At 41.5% G+C, this 21,477-nt stretch overlaps 3 protein-coding genes across 6 annotated transcripts; 2 read left to right on the top strand and 1 right to left on the bottom strand.

Moving 5' to 3' along the window:
• The first annotated feature begins 1,976 nt into the window (after positions 1–1,976).
• On the top strand, positions 1,977–12,836 carry gnb1b (guanine nucleotide binding protein (G protein), beta polypeptide 1b). 4 transcript variants are annotated; one of them, XM_080494885.1, is made up of 11 exons: positions 1,977–2,253; positions 7,370–7,478; positions 7,605–7,643; positions 7,728–7,834; positions 8,000–8,063; positions 9,400–9,562; positions 9,957–10,023; positions 10,132–10,333; positions 10,458–10,674; positions 10,829–10,944; positions 11,087–12,836. In XM_080494885.1, exons 2-10 carry the CDS (start codon positions 7,422–7,424, stop codon positions 10,933–10,935), a joined length of 1,023 nt encoding a protein of 340 aa, XP_080351011.1. In that variant the 5' UTR covers positions 1,977–2,253; positions 7,370–7,421; the 3' UTR covers positions 10,936–10,944; positions 11,087–12,836. The 4 variants fall into 4 exon arrangements, with proteins under 4 accessions (XP_080351011.1, XP_080351012.1, XP_080351009.1 ...); XM_080494886.1 differs by lacking the exon at positions 1,977–2,253 and adding an exon at positions 2,295–2,659 and having other exon boundaries at positions 12,737–12,836; XM_080494883.1 differs by lacking the exon at positions 1,977–2,253 and adding an exon at positions 2,295–2,659.
• A 1,380-nt stretch (positions 12,837–14,216) lies between these two features.
• Positions 14,217–19,368, top strand: tardbpb (TAR DNA binding protein b). The gene is made up of 5 exons (XM_080494570.1): positions 14,217–14,962; positions 16,066–16,256; positions 16,357–16,497; positions 16,586–16,756; positions 16,852–19,368. Exons 1-5 carry the CDS (start codon positions 14,722–14,724, stop codon positions 17,341–17,343), a joined length of 1,236 nt encoding a protein of 411 aa, XP_080350696.1. The 5' UTR covers positions 14,217–14,721; the 3' UTR covers positions 17,344–19,368.
• On the bottom strand, positions 19,215–20,693 carry cenps (centromere protein S; the record flags this gene model as incomplete). Its single annotated transcript, XM_080494571.1, has 5 exons — positions 19,215–19,337; positions 19,468–19,534; positions 19,605–19,638; positions 20,400–20,523; positions 20,664–20,693. 5 exons carry the CDS (start codon positions 20,691–20,693, stop codon positions 19,227–19,229), a joined length of 366 nt encoding a protein of 121 aa, XP_080350697.1. The 3' UTR covers positions 19,215–19,226.
• Positions 20,694–21,477: the final 784 nt, after the last annotated feature.

The raw sequence follows: 21,477 nt of genomic DNA, 5'->3' as shown, positions 1-21,477 counted from the left end.
TCAACAGATTTTCACACTCAATAAGAGAGGAACATTTATTCCCCACTTTAACAAGGTTTAAATTTTGACTAGTATATTGTGACACACCACATTTTATTCTATTTACGCTACCATATTATGGGCTGAGTTGCTCTCAAGCATTTATCAAAAGACTTTAAGTTTAAAAACAAACGTCTATATTTCATGTAATTTTAGTTGAATATGCTGGGTCTTCTCCATTGAAACTTTTTGGGGACAATGACCATATTTGTCCACATCTTTAGTAATCTGGCAGAGCTCTCTCTTGGCCCGATTAATCCAATTCTCCAATTCTTGTGTCTTCACGTCACATATTATTTTCTCAGACCAAAAAAAGGCACTTGCCATTGTTTCCTCTGGAAATACAGAAGCAGGTCATTCAAAGCGCTGTGTGCTATGACAACACTTGACAAAGAATAAGAGGCTGCCTTTGCCACATCATTACTGGGCTCCTAATGGTGTTTCCCGAGAAAGTAGAAAGGCCTGTGTGAAGACCTTTCATGGCACTTAGGAGGATGGACTTACTGATCACTCATGAGGAATATTTGGATCGTGATCATAACTGTTGACGGTGAACTGCATATCACTGATATGGCAAAAATGTTTTTGTGAACGTATCTTTAGTTCATAATTGTTCAATAACAATACTCTAGATAAGTGATTGAATATCAAAATATTACTGAAGGTGGATAAAAGAGGAGATAAAAAAACTTTTTTTAAATAAAGAAAACAAACTGTGTAAAAGCACACACTTATCTACAAGAAGTTGTTTTCAACATTAGAATATGAAACATGAGAGTTTTCACATTTGTCAGCTGAGTGAGAGACCTATGAACATCTGTATGCCAAACACATGCAATAAATAGTTAAATTAAGTATTCCAAAGGTACTAGATCTAAATATTTGCATGAGATAGTTGGCTGATGGGTAACATTAAAAAAATTTAAGAGAAATATATTTCCCATCTTATATCTCTGCGCATTTGGATGAGATCATGCATTTGCAAAGCTATATTATCATTATTATTATTAAAGATATATTTAATTCAATGAATGTATGTAATGAGTTATTATTTTACGTGTTTCGGTCAGGATTTAAAACTCAGCATTGCTCAGAAACAACTCCGGTCAAAGTTCCGAATAAATCTTCTTAGAGAGGAAAGAGATCGATAAGGGAGTCCTTGTCGACCTCTGTGCTGCATTTGATAACACTTTACTACAGAGACTGACCATATTGGGAGTGAAGGATCAGCTCTACACTGGTTCACATCGTTCCACATTGTTCATGATGACTAAACGGCGTTCCACAGGGTTCTGGGTTAGGAGGACCCACGTTTTTATTTGATTTTCTTCTCCTGAACTGTTATAATTGAAATTATATTTGACCAAAACAGGTCAGAAGCAAATCATCTGGATATATTGCACTGTATCACTTTGACCTCCAGTAGGAACCTGGGAGTTGTCTTGGCTTCACCAGCATGCTGTCTCTACAATCAGGAACATGTTGACTCAAGAGGGACTGCATGAAATTGGCCCAGAGGTTTTAGGGTCATGGGTTCATCGGTTTGAATCCCACTGCCAACAAGTCACCTCCGTCTTCCTCAGCAAGACGTTCAACCCCCACCAGCTCCCTGGGCCTCCTGCTGTGAGCTCCCACTGCTCCTGGTGTGTGTAATTAAGGTTAACTATGAATTGCATGAGTTAAATGTAGAGAAGTAATTTCCCAAGGGGGCCAATAAAGCATGCTCACTTTCTCTCCTGGATATTTAATTAAACGCTCATTTATGACAGTTATTTAAAAGATTTACAAAAGATGCTGCTGCTGAGTGCAGCCCTATTTCCTGTTCGAATCGTGAACACACCACTTCACCCAATAAACAAGTGAACATTTTGTTCTTGGGGGTGGGGGTGGGGGGGTTCTTCCGCGTGCACCCAAGAGGAAACACACATGTGCAAAGCGAGACATTCGATCAGGGCATCATCTTGATCCTCGGGATCCGCCGTGGAGTGCGCGAGACGTCCGGCAGAAGGTTCTCCTCCCAGCGCTGCTGCAGCCCGGCGTGGGGTTTCCCGGCGCTGACTGCAGGGTTACCGCGCCCATCTCCTCCGCTCGACGGCCGGGACTCGTTTCTGAATCACGGAACAGGGCAGATGGTAAAGCTCGGCGGAGAAAGGAAGGAGAAGAAGAAGAAGAAGAAGGGGGGTGTCACTGGGAAGCGTCGTTGAATGAGGCGAGGTGATTTAAAAAAAAAAAAAAAGGTCGTCTTTTATTTTTTATTTTTTTTGTCGGTGTGGCCGGGCAGTGTCTCTCCGGCACAGGGCTCAGTGGGTGTGATCCCCCTCCCCCTCCTCCTCCTCCACCACCACCACCACCACCCTCCTCCTCCTCCTCCTCCTCCTCCACCTCCTCTTCCTCCTCCCCTCTCCGGTTGGTTGACTGAGGTTGTCGAGCTCCCCTACCAGCCCGTAGCCTGCGTACGACACAAGGGCTGCTCCTCGGAAAAAAACGACGCTAGCTGGCTGGAGCTAGTCGGGAGAGCGAGCGCGGTGGTTCGGTGCTCGTTGATGCGTGGGTCGGAGGGATACGCCGTCTCGTCGTCCGGTCAATGCCAAAACGCAAAAACAGGCGCAAAGTAATTCAGGTAAGGGCGGAAGTGAAGGCGGCGGCGACCGCTGCGTTGCCTTCGCGTCTTTCCGCGGCTGCTGTTTAGTCGCTCCTTTTTTTTTCCCCTTAATTTTTTATTTATTTTTTTTAGCGGAGGAATCGTGGCGGAATTGGGGTGACCGGGGGTGGGGTAGCGCGAGCTAGCCGCTTTAGCCGTTAGTTAGCCGCGGTGGGCTAGCGTTAAGTTGGCTATTTTACCGTGAGCGGCTCGGCCGCGGGAGTGTTTTCAGTGGAGGAGGAGGGGGAGGAGGAGGAGGGGGGGGTGGTGGTGGTGGTGGGGGGGATCCTGGCTTCGCTGCAGATTCGATCAGCATATAAAAATGATCCAATCAATCGAGCTGGGTGAACTATTTTAATTCAAGCTTATGGCTGCCGTGGAAGTAACGTTAACCAGGGTGACTGGCTGTCAGTGACGGCCCAGCGGAGCGGCTCCTCGGCCTGGAGCGCAGAGCGTTTAAGGGCTGGGTACTTAGCAGGCTTGAATAAAACACCACAAAACCTCTCATCCCAGCGGTATTACTATCATTATTATTATTATTTATGTTTCTATCTGTATTGGGAGCATTTAAAGGTTGTGCTGTGAGTTGGTAATGACACACTGGGCTGGGCAGGAACAATAAACGTCCCGTAAACAAATTAACAGCAAATATTTGCTGGCATCACCCGAGCCCATCGTATCCACTGCTGAAGTCTGTGCACATATTGTATACATATATGTATGTATATGTGCAAAAAGTAACACTGAAAGAAAGGTTCTTTTTTTTTTTTTTTTTTGCAGCGTTAACACCCTTTTTTCCCCCCCTCAAGCTGAACAAATAAGTTAGCATGTCGCTGCCTCCCTTTGCAACATAACGGCGGCACCGGTGCAACGCCTTAAACTCGTTCGTTATGTGTGTCAGCAAACTGGCGTTTGTGTAACGACGAATTGTTAACGATCGTTTTACTTCGGGATACACCGGCAGCCCCCTGCTACTGCAATCGCTTTGCTTACTGAAGTGAAACAGGCCATCTCCGCCCGACCTTGCAGTTTTGTTTTTTTCTTTTTTTTTTTACAGTCTCGCTTCCACCGCAGGAAGAGAGAACCGAGTAACAAAATAATACTAAAAAAAACAAAAACACACCGATAATGAAATCAACCGGCTACCGTTGGCTTTAACGAGATTGTTAGTATGCGAGTAAGTGGATTTCTGCAGGCCAATCAACAGGCCAGTTTCAAGGTTTACACATAGTTGGCTTAAAGGCTAACTCCACTCTGTGTAATTGCGGAAGAGCCGCCGAGTCTCTCCCCCTCAAGTTGGGCTCCGATATTCCACATTAGACGCTTCCACCCGTTTAATTCCGGCGTTAGAAAGCCCATCTACTCAAACGACAACGTGTCTAAGCGACACGCAAGCAGACCAGTTGACGGTAGTGTGACTATATATGCAGGGTTTTGGTTTTTTTTTTCTCCTTCTTGTGGAGGAGTCGCGGAGCCCTGCCTGCAGGCCTGACTGTCGAGCCTGCTAGCTGTGGCTAACTAGCGGCCAGCAGTCTGCAAGATGGCGTTTAGCTGCATCTTCTCAGATTGCCATCAGTGCAAGTCATATTATCAATACACTCCGCAGGCTCTCCACACGTGGGTTTTTTTTACATCAATCTGGATCAGATGCAACGTCTTGGATTTGCCATGCGTATGTTGTGTAAATCTCGTGTCTCGTTCTATATATTTATGTATGTGTGTGTATTTCTCTATATTTCTATGTGTTTATAGGCCAAGCTTTTAAACACATGACAATAGCTTGTCGAACGGTTCTCTCACCAGCAGTCAAATACAATGCAAAGTAGAGGATTAGACTGTGGTATTTGTGGAGTTGTATGAAAATCACAGTACTGTACACTGACTAAGTCAACTATCAGTACAATGCTCACAGTGGAGTCCTTTACAGTAAAATCCTTTTTTTTTTTGGTCCACCCAGGGCTATTCTGTTAAGTGCCAATTGTTCACGATCCCCTCATCTTTTTTTAAATGCTTATGGATATCTTGAATTAACCTCCTTTTAGATAAAGTGTTGCTAATTTTAGAGTGTTTGGTCACACAGAGCAGTAGAAAAAAAAAGACGGTTTGTTTAAGGGCTGTGGTTTCACTCGCAGCTGAAAATCCAGGCACTCTCTTAAACTAAATGCCTGGATTTGTTGTTTGTAGAAGAATTAAGATTAATCTCATCCTTTTTATGATTGGGAAAACATATTTCTAATGCCTGGACTGGCTTTACCAGCTGTTTATGTTAGTGAACATGGATAGGATTAGAGCCTCATTGACTGAGGATTTTAGCTTTTAGGATTATGGAGTTGCTCAGTGATATTGCTGGTTATGGCTCTTTCTATGATCCAGCTTTAGACCTGTGAAACATTGCATTATCATCGTTTAACAGTGCAGATAAGCAGACGTTTACGTACATATTGTAAGAAAAATATTTTTTTCCTAACGGGAAACGCGGGCGACAACTTAAGAAGTAGCAGACTCCAACCGCCCTTAAGAGACCTGAGAACAGCTAGTGAGCGAGAACTCCAGGCTGTTTGCCACTGCTCATTGTTTATCATGCAGTCAGCTGACCCTGATCAGGCGCTTGGAAAGGAGAAGTGATGAGGGAGAGGAACTGCTTAACAGTAAGCATCCACAGAGGTCAACAGGAACTATATGGGGTTTTTTTTTGTTGTTTTTTTTTGGTTTTGTTTTTTTCTGAATGTGGAACATTTAAAATTTTACTTCGGGCCCTCCCATGATCACTTCACCACCGCAGGTTTAGGAGAAAACATGGTAAAATCCAGTTTCTTCTCTCAGAATGAAGGGTTATGTTCCAGTACAACATTTTCAAACTGTTACAAACCTATGGAGATGGACTCGGACCATTTATTTGCGCAACGTAGCCCAACCTAACATTATTGTAGTGGTCTGTATTCGTTATTCTGTAATACAGATGTAAATGATTAACCTAATGAAAGATGGCAAATGCTGATTATAAGTGCTTAAAATATTTAAGGCGCATGTCGGATAAGACGTGATAATGTCGCAACATGGGGAAATTAACAATCCATTTAAATTGAAAATGACACCAAATGCAACGTTTCATGTATGTGGGCACTAGTAACTTTGTGATCTGAAAATGCAATTAATTGAGCTTTATTTGCAATATAAAGACAAACATCTTTTATCAGTTAAAAAATAAAAACCACCTAATTTTATCAATAGTATTTGCGAGTGCGACTAGCACTCTTTCCTCACTGGATGATGCTGCGCAATGATTACATTCCATGACATATTTATTATGAGATTAATGACCATAAGAGGATAACCTCTGTCTGAAAGGTCAACCAATCAGAGGACTTGAAAGATAATGTGGTCAGGTAGAAAAGATTCTAAGTCTTGTCCCACAACCTAGAGTCACGTAGGCTTACAGACAGAAATACAGCAGGTAAGCTTAACTAATAGTTATTTAAACAGTGCATAGATGCGTATGATTTTCATTTAAAATGTTTAAATGCCTCTTTTAGCTGCTTAATTTATTTGATGATCTGATATATTCATTTTGATTTGAGTTTACGAGCAACGCACGCTGATTGTGTACTTGGAGAAGTTCTTTTCTTGACTTTAAAACTTTGGTGTCATGTACAGTGGCAACGAGAATTTATCAAACACGGTTCAATTTAAAATTAGATCAGCAAATGGCTCGGCATGCAATAAAATGCATGCAATCATTTGCAGAAAACTCAAAGTTGACTTTGTCAGAACTGTTTGTGGATACTTGGTTAACTCAGTTTATTACATGGTTTATTACATTTGAGCCACGACAACACATGTTTAATGTACTTTGTTAAACAGGGACAGTGACGTGAGTACAGATGTGTTCTGTATCAAAGTTGTGTTCACTATAGTTGAATAATCTGCTCAATCTGGGCTTAATCTGAGGACTTTATACTTTAGTTAGAAGCTCAAGTGGAGTAAAGTAGAGATCAGTGATTCTTATACCTAATGGGGGTTTCACTACGAACCATGTGTAAATTACAAGTCCTGTTGCCACCTTATGGTGTGCTTGATATGAATTCATCTTGGACAATCGGTGACCGCAGCAATACATCATTGTATATGTTGTTAGATAGGTTTAACCTAAATGTTGATAGTTCATTTATATAGAATGACAATGCTAATTATTGGCCAAAGTTAGAGTACAGTTTTATGCAGTTGCTCTTATTAATACCAGGTTACATGCAACAGAATCAGTGGAAAAATAAATTCTAAATGATAAAAAGTTTACTAGTTTGACAAATAGGAAATTGGCTAAGGTAAGTTCTTTTTTTCATATGGGCATGTGATGAGTATTATGACTTGGATTTTAAAAATATATTTTATTAGATGTACTTTCAGTATGCCTCAAGACTCGATTAATATAAGTGGCTTATTGATCACTTGGCTAAATTTCCCAGTATCCTGGGGATTGAGGTCAACTGGATAATGACTGCTTTTCGGATCATTGGAAAGTCATTCCTTTAACAGGATTTGTCCGGCAATCTGAATTGTGTGTCAGGATTATGTGAGTGACATTGAAGTAGGAAGAAAGGTTGGACCATGAACTGTATTTCATATTATTTCTTTGATGGGTTAATGGGTTGATTGTCTTTGTGGTTGTTGTTTTTTTTCTTCTTCTTTTAGATCAACAAGTGCCCTGGTTGTTGGAGTAAGGTAACAGAAAAAGCAAAATAAAATGAGTGAACTGGACCAGTTACGCCAAGAGGCAGAGCAGCTCAAGAACCAGATCAGAGTAAGTAAGAGAATGGCGCTGTCGTGTACTGTCGTGTACTGGTACTGCTTATTACGACGCAAGTTGACCTGACCTTGTAAAGACTGACTGGAGTAAACTGAAGACTCGTCTTTTCCTTGTTGACAGGATGCCAGGAAAGCATGTGCAGATGCCACACTATCACAGGTAAAGTCCAAAACAATGAGGCCCGTTGTCCTCGGTAGGGAAGCATTTAGTCTGAAACTAATCAAACTACCGGATGTTTTGCAGATCACAGCTAATATTGACCCCGTTGGACGAATCCAAATGCGGACAAGACGAACACTTCGGGGTCATTTGGCTAAAATCTACGCCATGCATTGGGGAACAGATTCCAGGTAAACTGAACATGATTTGACAGAATGAGATACTTTGAGCTAAGAGATCTTTGTATAAATAAAACGGTATTTATAGTTTTGCGGATCACTGAAGAAAAAAAGTGGAAGTTTTTAATGTTGCGTCTAATAATTGTGGTCGTATTTATCTCTTCTGCTTTTTTATAGACTCTTGGTCAGTGCCTCTCAAGATGGCAAACTCATTATTTGGGATAGCTATACCACAAATAAGGTAAGTCCCGTTGTCTGAAGTGTAGTAGCGGTTCAGTCTGCAGCCATTTCTGTAAATACAAGGCAAAAAAAAAATGAACAGAGAGGACTTGTAGTTTCACTCAAGTTTAACTCGCCTTGAAGGAAAGTTGCTGGAAATGAACAGAGACGTTTATGCCTTTGTCAACTCTTAAACTTGCCTTTGCTGTATTATAATTTGTTGCCCAACATATTATTCTGCAGTTCATTAGATCCAACCTCAACACAGGATAAAACAAGTTATAATCTATTATAAATGAAAAACGGTTCCATTTTGGCTGTTTGCCTTGATACTTGGACCTACAGTGCACTTAAATGTATGTAAGAAGGTGGTTTGCTCATGTTTTGTGTATTTGGCCTCTCCATCACAAACCTCGAAATGGAAACTCCAGCTGTTGCGTGCTGAAGATGGCGAAGGAACATTATCTTGGTACAGTGGGAATGAATCCAGTTGGGAATTAAAAGATTAAAGGGTCGTTCTCCCACTGCGGCGATTGTAAGGGTAGATTGAGGTCAGACTTGTGTGCGACACTTGAATACATGTATAAGATTAAAAACAGAAACGTTGCCAGTTTTATCCTCTGGTAAATAAAGGCGCCGCATTGAAGATAGGTGCGGGTAATCTCGTGAAGAATCTACAGGATGCTGCCTGATGTTTCTTGCAGTACATTCTGTGCTCTGCTCTCAGTTCACTCGCTTTTGTTACTCGAGTCATGAATATTTGATTTGTGACCCGGTAGGTTGACACAAATTTTATTCTCCCTGCTTTACTAGGTAACGATGAACGAAGGCCCGACGTTGGTTTTAAGACGACTCTGAAAATGTTCATGATCTCATAATCCATGGTATTTCTATTGTGTCCGTATACAATAAGGTGTGAAAATTTTAACCTTCACTACATGTATACAAACGCCTGAGCTGACGTTGTCGTCTTTCTCCGGCTGTTAACTGGGAGTTTGCGCCGGCCTATTGGGAGGCAGACGTGTCGCACAGGGGAGTCCAGCGTTGTGTTTGCTGTAAGCTTTGGCTCACTGCCGGTGATGAAAGGTGACCCATTACCACAGCTTCAGATCACTGCACTCCAGCGCAGCTTTTCTTACAGGACCTCCCTTCAATTGGCTGCAGTCGCCCTTTGTTTCTCCACCTCTGACAAGTCTCCCCTTCCCTGCTGCAGTCAGCCACAACGTGGCGATTCCAGCACTGAGTTGATGTTCAGCAACACTTGAAATCCTAATTCTCTTTTCCGCCCTCGGGTATTTTCTGCATTTAACAAACTGAACCTGGACGTAAAGGCATGAATTGTTCCTTGTGTGTTTCAGGTCCATGCCATTCCACTTCGATCTTCCTGGGTCATGACTTGCGCATATGCACCTTCAGGAAACTATGTGGCCTGTGGTGGCTTAGACAACATCTGCTCCATTTACAACCTGAAAACACGTGAGGGGAATGTACGTGTGAGCCGTGAGCTCGCCGGACATACAGGTATGTTTTTCTTTTCCCCATCTGCCGCATGAAGTGTAAGTAACACGCTGGAGTCCCACATGGCGTTCTTGTTTAAGTCATTCTTTCATTGCTGTTTGGAGTGTTGTATTGTCTATATTTATTCATATTTCAAATTATTGAGGGCATTTTCAAATGCATTAGAATAATGTACATAATTTGAAATGGGGACTTTAGTTATTTCGGTAAATTGTATTTTCTGAAGCCGCACAGTAAATATTAAATTAATCAGGGCAGAAAAACGAAGATGTTTCGTGGTTTAACGGCAAATACAGATTGTGGTTAATCGTTCAAATAGTTGTTTAAATACGGCTTACTTGAATGTTGTGTATCAGTATTGCAGCATTAATCTTGTTTTTCATGTGTTTGATATCAGGATACCTTTCCTGTTGTCGCTTTCTTGATGACAACCAGATTGTTACAAGCTCTGGAGACACCACTTGGTAATAAAACATTTCACCTTCTTGTCGGGATTTTACCAAAGCATGATTCGTGAAGTCGTAGAAACCGGAACGGAGCGCCTCTCTAAATCTTTGACATGAATTCCACAGTGCACTTTGGGACATTGAGACTGGCCAGCAGACGACCACATTTGCCGGACACACAGGCGACGTCATGAGCCTGTCGCTGGCTCCCGACTCGCGGCTATTTGTCTCTGGTGCTTGCGATGCCTCCGCTAAACTCTGGGACGTTCGAGAGGGCATGTGCAGACAGACGTTCACCGGCCACGAGTCCGATATTAATGCCATCTGTGTAAGTTCCTCACCAATTCAGCGAATTCAAGATGTGTTGTGTCATCTGTTTTTAACAACCTCAATTAAAATGCTTTTTTTCTTAAAATGTGTAATACTTTTCTATTTTTGTCTGTGCCTCTCAGTTCTTCCCCAATGGCAATGCCTTTGCCACGGGCTCCGATGACGCCACCTGCAGGCTGTTCGATCTGCGTGCCGATCAGGAATTAATGATCTACTCTCATGACAACATCATATGTGGCATCACCTCTGTTGCATTCTCAAAGAGCGGCCGCCTTCTGCTGGCAGGATACGATGACTTCAACTGTAACGTGTGGGACACACTAAAAGCCGACCGAGCTGGTCAGTAACGCAGGCGTGACGTCGAGAAACACGTTTTTGTCGTTCATCTCGACTTTGCTTGAGTGGAGAATGTGTTATTGACTGGACATGTTTGCTCGGGGATCTTGTTTTTTTTCCTCCCTCATACTGAAGGTCGGCTGTGTTTCCTCCGCAGGTGTGTTGGCTGGACATGACAACCGTGTTAGCTGCCTGGGGGTTACTGATGACGGCATGGCCGTGGCGACGGGATCCTGGGACAGTTTTCTGAAGATCTGGAATTGAAGCCTGAAGGTGATTGTGATTATTATTACGGCCGTGTGTCATTTTAGATATTGTTCTGATCGATCGACCCTCACTCATTTGTTCATTTCCCATTTCTGGACCAGATTGGATTATTTAAAATCTGAATGTCCCGTGTCCCTTTGTATCTCAGATGTTCTTTTAACTCCAAAGTTGACTGGAAGACCATTACAACTTGAGAATGTTCACAGCATCTTCTTCAACACTGTTTAAACTGACTTGGACACCACAAAAACGAAGGGAAACCAATGCCTTTCCTACACAAAGAAGAGCACAATTGTTTATCACCTAGTTAAGAAAGGATCTCCTGTGGTATCAAATCAGAAACTTGTGCATTCCTTCTTGGACCATTTTATGTTACCTTGAAAGAGAAAAACAACACTATCATCCCATGCAAATGTGTGCGTCTTGAAAGCAAATGTTGGAGTGTAATTGTACAAATTATTTAACTTTTTTTTTTTCTTTTTTTTTTTTTTTTTTAAAGATTTCTATTCTGATGGTTTGTTATTCTTGATGGCTTTCTTTTTTTTTGTCATATTTCTTTAGTGGTTTTAGATATGTTTGAATTACAGCTTGTCTTTCTAATCCAGGTAAATCATATAAGACAGATGAGAAAAACATGCAGAAGTAAAAGCTTGGAACGTATTACACGAGCAGCTTTCAAAATGTCCATGATGTATTTATATACTAGCTGTTTTTGTTTCATCACAGCCTTTTGCACATGAAGCTTTGCCTCTCAACTAATACTATGTTAACTAACCAAGCACATGCTATAAGTTATGAATGCTCATTCCAGTACAAAAGGAGTTATTATGAGTCAATTATCCAGTTAACCCCCCCCCCCCTTATTCTTGTTCATGCCTTTGACTTTTGGTGGGACGGGGCAGGTTAGTGAGATTGGTGCTGAGATAAACAAGGCATGGCTCAATTTTACTATATGGAAAGGGGGTTTGTGTTTCGTATCCACTTTCAGTGAAACACCTCACCTGACTAAATAGACACTTCCTTTGCTTGGGACTGCAGTTGCAACTCTGTGAATGAAATGTACAAATCAATGTCTGAAAATAATGGTCTGATGTTTTAAGTTAAGACATTTAATTTTGTCTGCCATGAGTTAATTTAGATGTGCATGCTGTAGACTTGCTTTCAATGGTGCGAAAAAACCTAGAGTTTCTTTTGTTTCCGAAAAGGAGAGTAACCTATGATTGATCTTAATAGAGGCCAATTTTCTTGGCTCAAACTCAGCATACATCATGTACTAATACTGGTAACGCTATGCACCAGAGTGAGGCAAGAATGGAGAAAGACTTAACATTGACTGCATACATAGTGTAAATTATGCTTACCAGTTCTATTGATGCCAATTTTTGTAATAACTATAACAATCATTGTGAGAATTCCTATCCTTGACGAGTCCTTTTTCTCTCCTTCAAATCTTCACACTCAATGGAACAAAAATGTCCTCTCATACTGTCCATATTAAAACTTTTGTACATTTCTTTTTCTTGGTCTTAAATTGAAAATCGGAGCATCTGAATGACAACATTTCACTGTATACAGAAGCACTTTTGTTAAAGTTGTGACATTTTCACTTTTCTTTTTTTTTTTTTTTTTTTTTCTTTTTTTTTTTTTCCTGCAATGATGTACAATAAATGTGATGTATTCGTGTGTGGCCACAAGTAAAAATGCAATTCAACAGAGATGGATTCCCTTTTCTCTTTCCATTAATATTATAGAGCTCTGCACCCTTATGTACCTTTTCACTTTTTGTATTTCATTTCAGTCTGTTGGTGTTCCACGGTGAGCTGGATGCAAGATAGATACTGTACTAAATTGTACTGTTATTGATTGAAAAATGTAATAAAAAGCTGTTTGAGATCTCCTATTGTTGTGTTGAATCCAGAAACTGCAGTGGATGGTCATTGTTTGGCGGGATGTTTTATGTAGCCCACACTCCATCCTACTGATGCATCATTGAGATGTAACCGCTTTGTGCATTGTGACTATTAGTAACACAAGGCTGATAGTGGTGAGGGCAACACATGACGGAAGCTGCAACACCAAATACATACAATCACCATAAGTCAATATTTTGTTTGTTGCTTCAAGCACAAGATTATTTTCTTAAAATAAATGTATACACATATATAGACAAATGTAAAAAGGTATTTCTGTAAATCACTCTTGTAATTAGTAATCTCGCAGCAAACATACTCCCAACAAAACACTGAAGAGTTGAATATAAATATTTTATTAATCCCAGAAACAAATGATTTGATATAACAGCTACTGTAAATTCTGACTTTAATTTGATGAATCAGTAATTCAGCATTGCTATTTATTAGTATTTAATCAGACCTAACACCAGAGATCGTATGTGTCACATTCTGAAAGCATTAAACTCCCCAAGTATTTTCTTTGTTGTCATATTTACCTCTGTATTTATTACTTAGCCATGTGGTATTACTTAATCTGTATTGCTTTATTTTAAAGTATTTATTCTGTAGAGAGCAACGCTACAAAGAATTTCCCTTCGGGTAAATGTTATTTAATTCTAAATTTCCCAGATATTTTGTCAGGATATTCATATACTTTTACACAATAAATATAGAATCTAATAATACGGATCATGATGGAATGAAACGAACCAGTTGACACGAGGACAAGCAAAAATAATTTTGCAAACCAGAAGTCAAAGAAATGTTCAAAATAAAAACACTAGGATTAAACAACAAACATTTAAAGAAGTAAACAACAACCGGAAGTACAACCAGCTGTTCTGCTCCCAACATCACAAAACAGCAGAGTCGACACCGCCCGAGTCACCTCAGCCTCTCCATGGTGATGCTTGAAACAATTGGCATGAGTTTATGTGAACTCTGAAATGTTGTTTATTTTTGTTTGCTCAGACTGTTACGATCTCCAGAGCTCATACAAACCGCCATTTTCCCGTCGACAACAAGAACCTACGAGCAGTTACCGGAAGCTGCAGTCCTGTGCTCGATTCGGGTCACACAACCCACTCTTTTTAAGGGGGGGGTACATATAATTAAAGGTCAAAAATAGATGTTACTATGTATTTTTACTTTCTATACGAACATTAACACGTTTCTAATTTTAATTATATTCATATTGTGATTTATTAAAAAGCGATGATCCAATAATTGTATGTTACGGACACATTTGTGACGCGATGTACCCCGTGTAGTGAAACCTTCCGCCCTGACGGTGACGTCGTGCTTCTCGGCTTAGATAATGCCATTTCGGTGGTCTTAATGGCGCTGCGAATGTCTTACCTCGTGGAGTGAAAACATTGACAGGCTGGGGTTTTTTTTTTCTTTCTATATCGTGTGTGGGACAAGTTGAACTCTGTGTTAACATTTTGTTCGGAAACTCTTTCTGCTGCGGGACGTTGTGAGCAGAAGTCACGCGGCGAGGTTCGTGCGCAGTTTTTCGCGGTTGTTGTCCGGTGTTGACGACGAGCATCCCGTCCGGCTGAACAAAGGAACCGCGAGGCCAGCGCACGCTCTTCACGGCGCATAGAGATTACTTAGTTTACGACGACATTTATACCAAGCAAACAAGCTTTGATAGTGTCGTCTTATAATAGCCGTGCTTCAAAGGTATACACCGTATTATATATACGAAATTAGCTGGACTCATCTTGTTAGCACGGTCGGCTAAAGGTTAGCCGTTGGGACAACTTTAGCGCAGTTTGTATCTGCACGCTTTTATTTATTTTTATTTAAGTTCCTTTGCGGAACAAAGATGGCAGAAGTGTACATTCGAGTAGCGGAGGAGGAGAACGAGGAGCCCATGGAGATCCCCTCCGAGGACGACGGCACCGTGTTGTTGTCCACCGTGGCGGCTCAGTTCCCAGGCGCCTGCGGCCTGCGCTTCCGGAGCCCGGTGTCCCAGTGCATGAGGGGCGTGCGGCTGGTGGAGGGGATCCTGCACGCGCCGGAGAACGGCTGGGGCAACGTGGTGTACGTTGTCAACTACCCCAAAGGTGAGACGGGAGGCAGGGGCTGTCGGCGTGCCCCTGGCAAAAGCGCATAAATTCAGACAGGTGGTCGGATGTAACGCTATTTATAATTCATGATGGAGCCTCGGCGCACTGGGAATAGAGACTGACAGGGTTGGTTGTGTCCACGCCCACATTTGTGGTCCACCGGAGCGCCATTTGTTTTTCCATTGCCCTTTAAGTTATTGATGCTTTTTAAAAGCTGCAAGACGTTTTCAACTGCTTCAGGAAACTGTCAGCCATAGTTGAAACGTCAATGTGGAGCACTTTACTGTCTGTCAGGCTGGTTGGAGTGCAGACGTACTACTTAGATTTAATATTGCAACATCTTCATGTATATACTAAACTATTAAGCTGCACCCAAGTGAAGCTTTCACGAATTTAATAGAATAGAGCAGGAATACTTGATTAAGCTCAGAGGAATTTTTTTTTTTTACAGCATTGCTCCACACAAGAGTATAATATAATGAATGGAAAGTTAGTATCTTAAATAAGACAGAATTAATATTGATTATGTAAAATGGTTTACTAATACCAGCCTGGCAAGAATGAAACAGAAAAACATGAAGTATGGATTTTCTGTGGTGGAAAATAGTACTAAGATTAAGGTTGTACTAAAATTTAAAACCAGTACCAGTTACACAGTACAGATAATTGTATTTTAGTGCTGCAAGTGTGTGTGGGTATATATATATAACAGAAACAAAGATTTAATATCCTTGTCTTTAGGATGCTAAATCCATTCACAAAATGACTGAAACAACACAAAATTAGGGCTTTATTTCTCAAACCATCTTATTAAACAAATGCTGTCACTACATAATGGAATAGAAATACGTCATTCATCCTATGTGGGAAATGCGTCTTGTCTCATTTGTGGTTGCATGTTATTCAAGTGAATATATTAAGAAATTTGCTGTGGTTTGTTCCCTCGATCTGATAACTTCATGGTTTAGTTTAACCCCCACTTTACATATAAACTGGCTCATTTTCACAATTGGTTTTAATCAAACAGAAAAAAGACGATCGTTGTTGACATGTTCCGCATTCTGTGTGTGTAAATTTTGCACTTTTGCAAATGTCTACAGTCGATCTCTCTATTGGCCATGTTCCGGACAACAAAAGAAAGATGGATGAAATTGATGCGTCTTCCGCTGTGAAGATGAAGAGAGGAGATATGAAGACGTCTGACCTGATTGTACTGGGTCTTCCCTGGAAAACGTCTGAACAGGACCTGAAAGACTACTTTGGCACCTTTGGTGAAGTCATTATGGTTCAGGTATGACACCACAAACATCCAGTGAAACACAAACTTCCACAAGATTTGGATTTATTGGCAAACTTGTATTCATTTCTGGTTTGTTGTTGTCCCCGCTCAGGTAAAGCGAGACGCCAAGACCGGCAACTCTAAAGGATTTGGGTTTGTGAGGTTCACGGAGTACGAGTCTCAAGAGAAGGTCATCTCCCAGCGCCATATGATCGATGGCAGATGGTGTGACTGCAAACTCCCCAATTCCAAGGTGAATATGGTAATATCCGAGTGTCAACACACCGGCCGTCATTGGAAACCCGTCTAACCCCCCCACCCCCACCCCTCTCTGTTTACAGCAAGGTCCAGATGAGCCACTGAGGAGCCGGAAAGTGTTTGTAGGTCGTTGCACGGAGGACATGACCACAGATGACCTCCGACAGTTCTTCATGCAGTATGGAGAAGTCACAGATGTCTTCATTCCCAAGCCGTTTCGTGCTTTTGCCTTCGTCACGTTTGCGGATGATCAGGTATCGTGTTGCATGCGCAGGAAGCACGGCGTGTCGTCAGCGGTGCCGATGCTTGCACGGCCCAGTTCATACTCTTCCTTGTCCTCCCCCCCCAGGTTGCCAGTTCTCTTTGTGGCGAAGACCTTATTATTAAAGGAGTCAGCGTTCACATCTCAAACGCAGAGCCCAAGCACGGCAATAGGCAGTTTGACCGCGCGACGCGGTTCGGGAATGGTTTTGGGGCCCAGGCGTTTGGCAGCAGCCGCAGCGGGTTAGGGAGCAGCAGTAACAGTAGTCTGGCTAACTTTGGCTCCTTCAGCCTGAACCCTGCCATGATGGCCGCCGCTCAGGCCGCCCTGCAGAGTAGCTGGGGCATGATGGGTATGCTGGCTAGCCAGCAGCAGACGTCCACCTCGGGGGGTAGCACCACCGGGACGACGTCCAGCAGGGACCAGAGTCAGTCTTTCAGTACAGGCAACAGCAACTACGGCACCAGCTCGGCGAGCCTGGGCTGGGGGACGGGGTCAAACTCCACGACCAGCGGCGGGGGCTTTAGCTCAGGGTTTGGGTCCAGCATGGAGTCAAAGTCGTCTGGGTGGGGTATGTAAGTTAAAAGTGTTTGTATGGTAAGTATTGTGAGAAAGATTTGAGTCTTTTCGAAGTTTATTTCTGGTGTTAATGTGTACCTGAGAACTTAACACTTTAGTGCAAGATGTTTTGTACATTTTGAGAAACAAAACAAAACAAAAACAAAAAAAATGCTAAAGATTTAATTTAGGGAGTGTTGAAGTGACTTGTTTACCAGGATGTCTGACTAAAGTGCTATTTTTGACGTCTCATTTTGTTTGTATCCATTTCAACTGGATTCTCTAATGCATGTATTGTGAAATGTGACAGCCTTTTTTTCTTTTTTCTTTTTTTGGAAAATGCATGAATGTCTGTGGCTCACAATTATCCGGCTTTGTCATCAACCCAAAAGGCAATCATGCATTGAGAAGAATCTGGTTGAAACCTTAAATGTTTTAAGTGCAACTTTTATTTGCAAGTCAAAAAGTTATGTGGAAACAGCCTTCATTGAAATCTCTTCTGCAGTTGACCTCTCTTCCATTTTCCCGTGAGGAAGTTCCTCTTTGGCAGCATTCTTGGGCTGATATCGGTATCATTCTCCCTCTTCCCACCTGTAAATGCTATGCCATCAAACAACGGCTTCACTCCGCATGTTCTAAAAGACGGTGGGTGTTTTCACTTTTATCCACATTTAAAAAAAAAAACAAAACAAAAAAAATGGAAAGAACTGCGCAACTGACATTTTAAGAACTGATGAGTGCGATTGAGGATGGCTTGTGACGAAGAGTGAAGAGATGAGTGAGCGAACGGAGACGCGCGTGAAACGGACTGGTTGTGCGATGTAAGAGCCCGATTCTGACTGCTTTCTGAGTGTGTGAGTGGAAGCAACAAGCTCCCTAACATGGACATTCTAGAATTAGTACTTCCAAGATTTTTTTTGATTTTTTTTCTCCCCTCCCTCCCTCCCCACCTCCGTATCTTTCCCAGCCCCTCCCTCCCTCCCTCTTCCCCCCCTCCCTCCACTCTTTAAGTGCAGAAATATCAAACTGTAGTGGAATGTTGTGATGACTATTTGTATTGCTTATACTCTTGATTTGAATGCTGTATGGTGTGTGCTTTCATGTTAACGATCTGATTTTGTAAGTGTGTATTTGATGTGGATGACACCTGCTGAAGACTCTGGGGGACGTGAGTGATGGTGTGAGAACGTGGAGTGGTGTGTCCCAATGTCCCCTTCCCCCCAGTAGCTTCCCTTGTTTGTGAGGTGGTTTAAAAAAAAAAAAAAAACATGTCAAATGAAGGGAGTTCTTCTAATAAAGTTCATTTGAATATATGCTTAGCTGATACTAAGAGTCAATTTGTCGAATCAAAAGCATCTAATTCGATTCACATATTTAGGGACCTTGGGCTCTGCTGGTCGAGGTCTCCGTTTGAACCCCGACCGAAGTCTGTTCTGAAGGACGAAGACGGAAGTTTCCAACACTTTGAGTGTGTGACGTGGTGGTAGTACCTGTCTTCTTTGCTGCTTCTTGATTCTTCTCTGGTCATTCACAGCTGCTTCTAACTTGGCAGGTGGTTAACTGATGCTGAAACTGATACTGGGATTCTTCTGGCCATTTTAACTCCTAAACTTTCCACCAGTGTAACATCTTATGTCAATTTAGATTAAAAAAAACAAAAAAAACTCACATAGAAACAACACGTGTTCTTTTGGCTTTAGAAAGCTCTTCAAACACAAGATACTTTAATTTGACAGTAGTTTGAACGGATTTGCTCTGGAAACGACAAAAGGAGCGTTACAGAGCTCCGATGTAACGACGCCATGCCGTCGTCTTGAACTTTCTCAGATTTAGGTTTGTCATGTATGAGTTGATGTTAGAACGCCGGGTGGCGGTAAGACACTCGAGGCTCGTCTTGTGTCCTGTCATTCTCTGCTCTCCTCCTCCTCCTCCGTGTCTTTGCTCTTCCTCCTCTTCTTTTTCAAGTCCCTCTGCTCCTGGGTTATCGCCTCACTTTTCTTTTGTATGTGGTTGAACTGAAACAAATAAAAGTGAAATTAAAACTCTGCATTTGCTGTCTTCTGTCAAAGAAACATCCACACACACGGGTTAATATTTACTCATTCCCAGTGTTTAAGTTATTTTGAGGAATTGTAGACGACTCACCAGGGCTGTGCTGCGACGGGCTAAGAGTTTAACATCCTCAGTAGACACTGTAGATCTTTTACCATGTCTGAAATTAAAATTAAGAGTGTAAATAGTTTTTTCCCCTCAATTGGCAGGGTTCATTTGCTACTAGTTACCTTGAAAAGGCCTCCAGGTCTTTGGCAAATACGTCTAAAGGAAAAAAAAACGCCTGCATTAAGATGGATGGATAATTACTTTATTCATCCCCTAAGGGAAATTGTTTTGTTGCAGCAATCTGGTACATACGAATATTATAAAATACAATAGAATAGAAATAAAAGTAAAAATATCTGGGTATAAGACAAAGTAAAACACAGAACGGGACAACGAATGATTTTCTCTATTGAATGCTGAAAATGATGAAGAAAAAAAACATTGGGAGAAAAATGTTATATAAACATCCGGTCTGGTCCCAATATACACAGGGTGGGTCTTAACTTTATGTAAATACTAGCATTGATAAATGTTCTTTCCTTTTCTTGCCATTATTGGTATTTTATCGATTACCATTGTTGGTATGTGTTATTTTATTGCTGTATGATTTATTCAATATTGTGTTGAGATGATTGCAGATGATTCAGTTTTGAATCCTTACTTACAGAAAACATTGGGATTAAACACATTTTCTTCTTACCACCCCCTTACAAGCAAAACTGGAGCTTTCTCTTCTGTTCAAGCTCACATTTTATGTTGAATATGAACTGTTTGTTTTTGTTTGCCTGAAATAAATAAATAAACAAACTGCGAGAAAACCAGTGTGTTTGGAGTTTTCAAGAAGACAATATAGAATAACAATGGGGTAATTAAACACACATACACATACATGCAGAGTAATAAGAAGTTTTTCTCTCGAGATTCCTGCTGCCATTCAACCCAGAAGTGGAGCACCAGGGAGCAGAAGAGAGACTCACCACACTGCCTGTAGGCGGTTTCAGCTATGGCCGCTATAACCTGTCGACTGAAGACCCTCTCGTGTTGATTTCCGATCTTCTGACACATCCGACCCACGGTGTAGTGCAGAGCCGCCTTCAACCTCTGGAAATAACCAGTAACCATCAGATGACACGACGTAAAGATTTTTTTTCCAGTGACGGTTCTTACACTTAAAACAGCCGTTCGAGAGAAGAGAGTGTGTCGATATGATTTACGTCTCATGATCAAAATAAAACTCCAACCTGACGTGTTTCGTCTGCGTCAGTCGACATTTTGCTCTCAAACAAGCGGAGCTTCACAAAGAGAGGCGAACACGTCTTATCGGCTGTTTTCCAAAAGGTGAAATGTGTCTGACAAAGTAAATAAGTGTGCGATTCGAGAAAAGTAAATTTCGCGGCAAATCTTTTCTTCGTCTACTTCCGGGTTACGCTTCGCCCCCGCGCTGCACTGCTGCCACCCACCGTTCACGGTGCTGGGAAAACAAAGTTACGACTTCAACTCGTCGTTTTGTCCAGATTCTGAAGTGAGGCGGTTCAGGTGACAACAGAAACGATGTCCACTTTTTTCTTCTTAAGATTTATGATTATTAAAAAAAAAAGTATATTATGCTAAAATTAAGTAAAATTATTAAGCTCAAAACAGACATGCCCTCTTCTAAGGATCCATCCATCTTAAAAAATGTACTAAAATGGAAAGAAGGCAAATAAAAGGGCTAAAACTGCTGCAGCTGCACAATACATCGAAACTACAAACACAGAAATTACTGAACACAATAGAAAATAATTGAGCTTACATCAACTAAAATGGAGACGACTTGAAGCTACAGTACACCAATGGAGATGATTTGCCTTATAAAAAGTTGAATGTGTGTTACTCAGCTCAAAGGCAATAAATACACTTTAAAAAAAAAACAATAGGTACTTGTGGCTACAATGCTTTGTTACAACAAAGAAATACTTTGTGTGTATAGATTATAGAGATAGATTTGAACGATTCGAGAGCAGAGGCGAAAGGTGAGACCAAACAACCTTCTTTAAAAGGGATGAAACCTGAAGC

This window comes from Blennius ocellaris (assembly GCF_963422515.1).
Source record: "Blennius ocellaris genome assembly, chromosome: 4".
NCBI classification, from domain to species: Eukaryota; Metazoa; Chordata; class Actinopteri; order Blenniiformes; family Blenniidae; genus Blennius; species Blennius ocellaris.
Note: the sequence above shows the minus strand (reverse complement) of the source record. Positions and strands in the feature narration are given on the sequence as shown.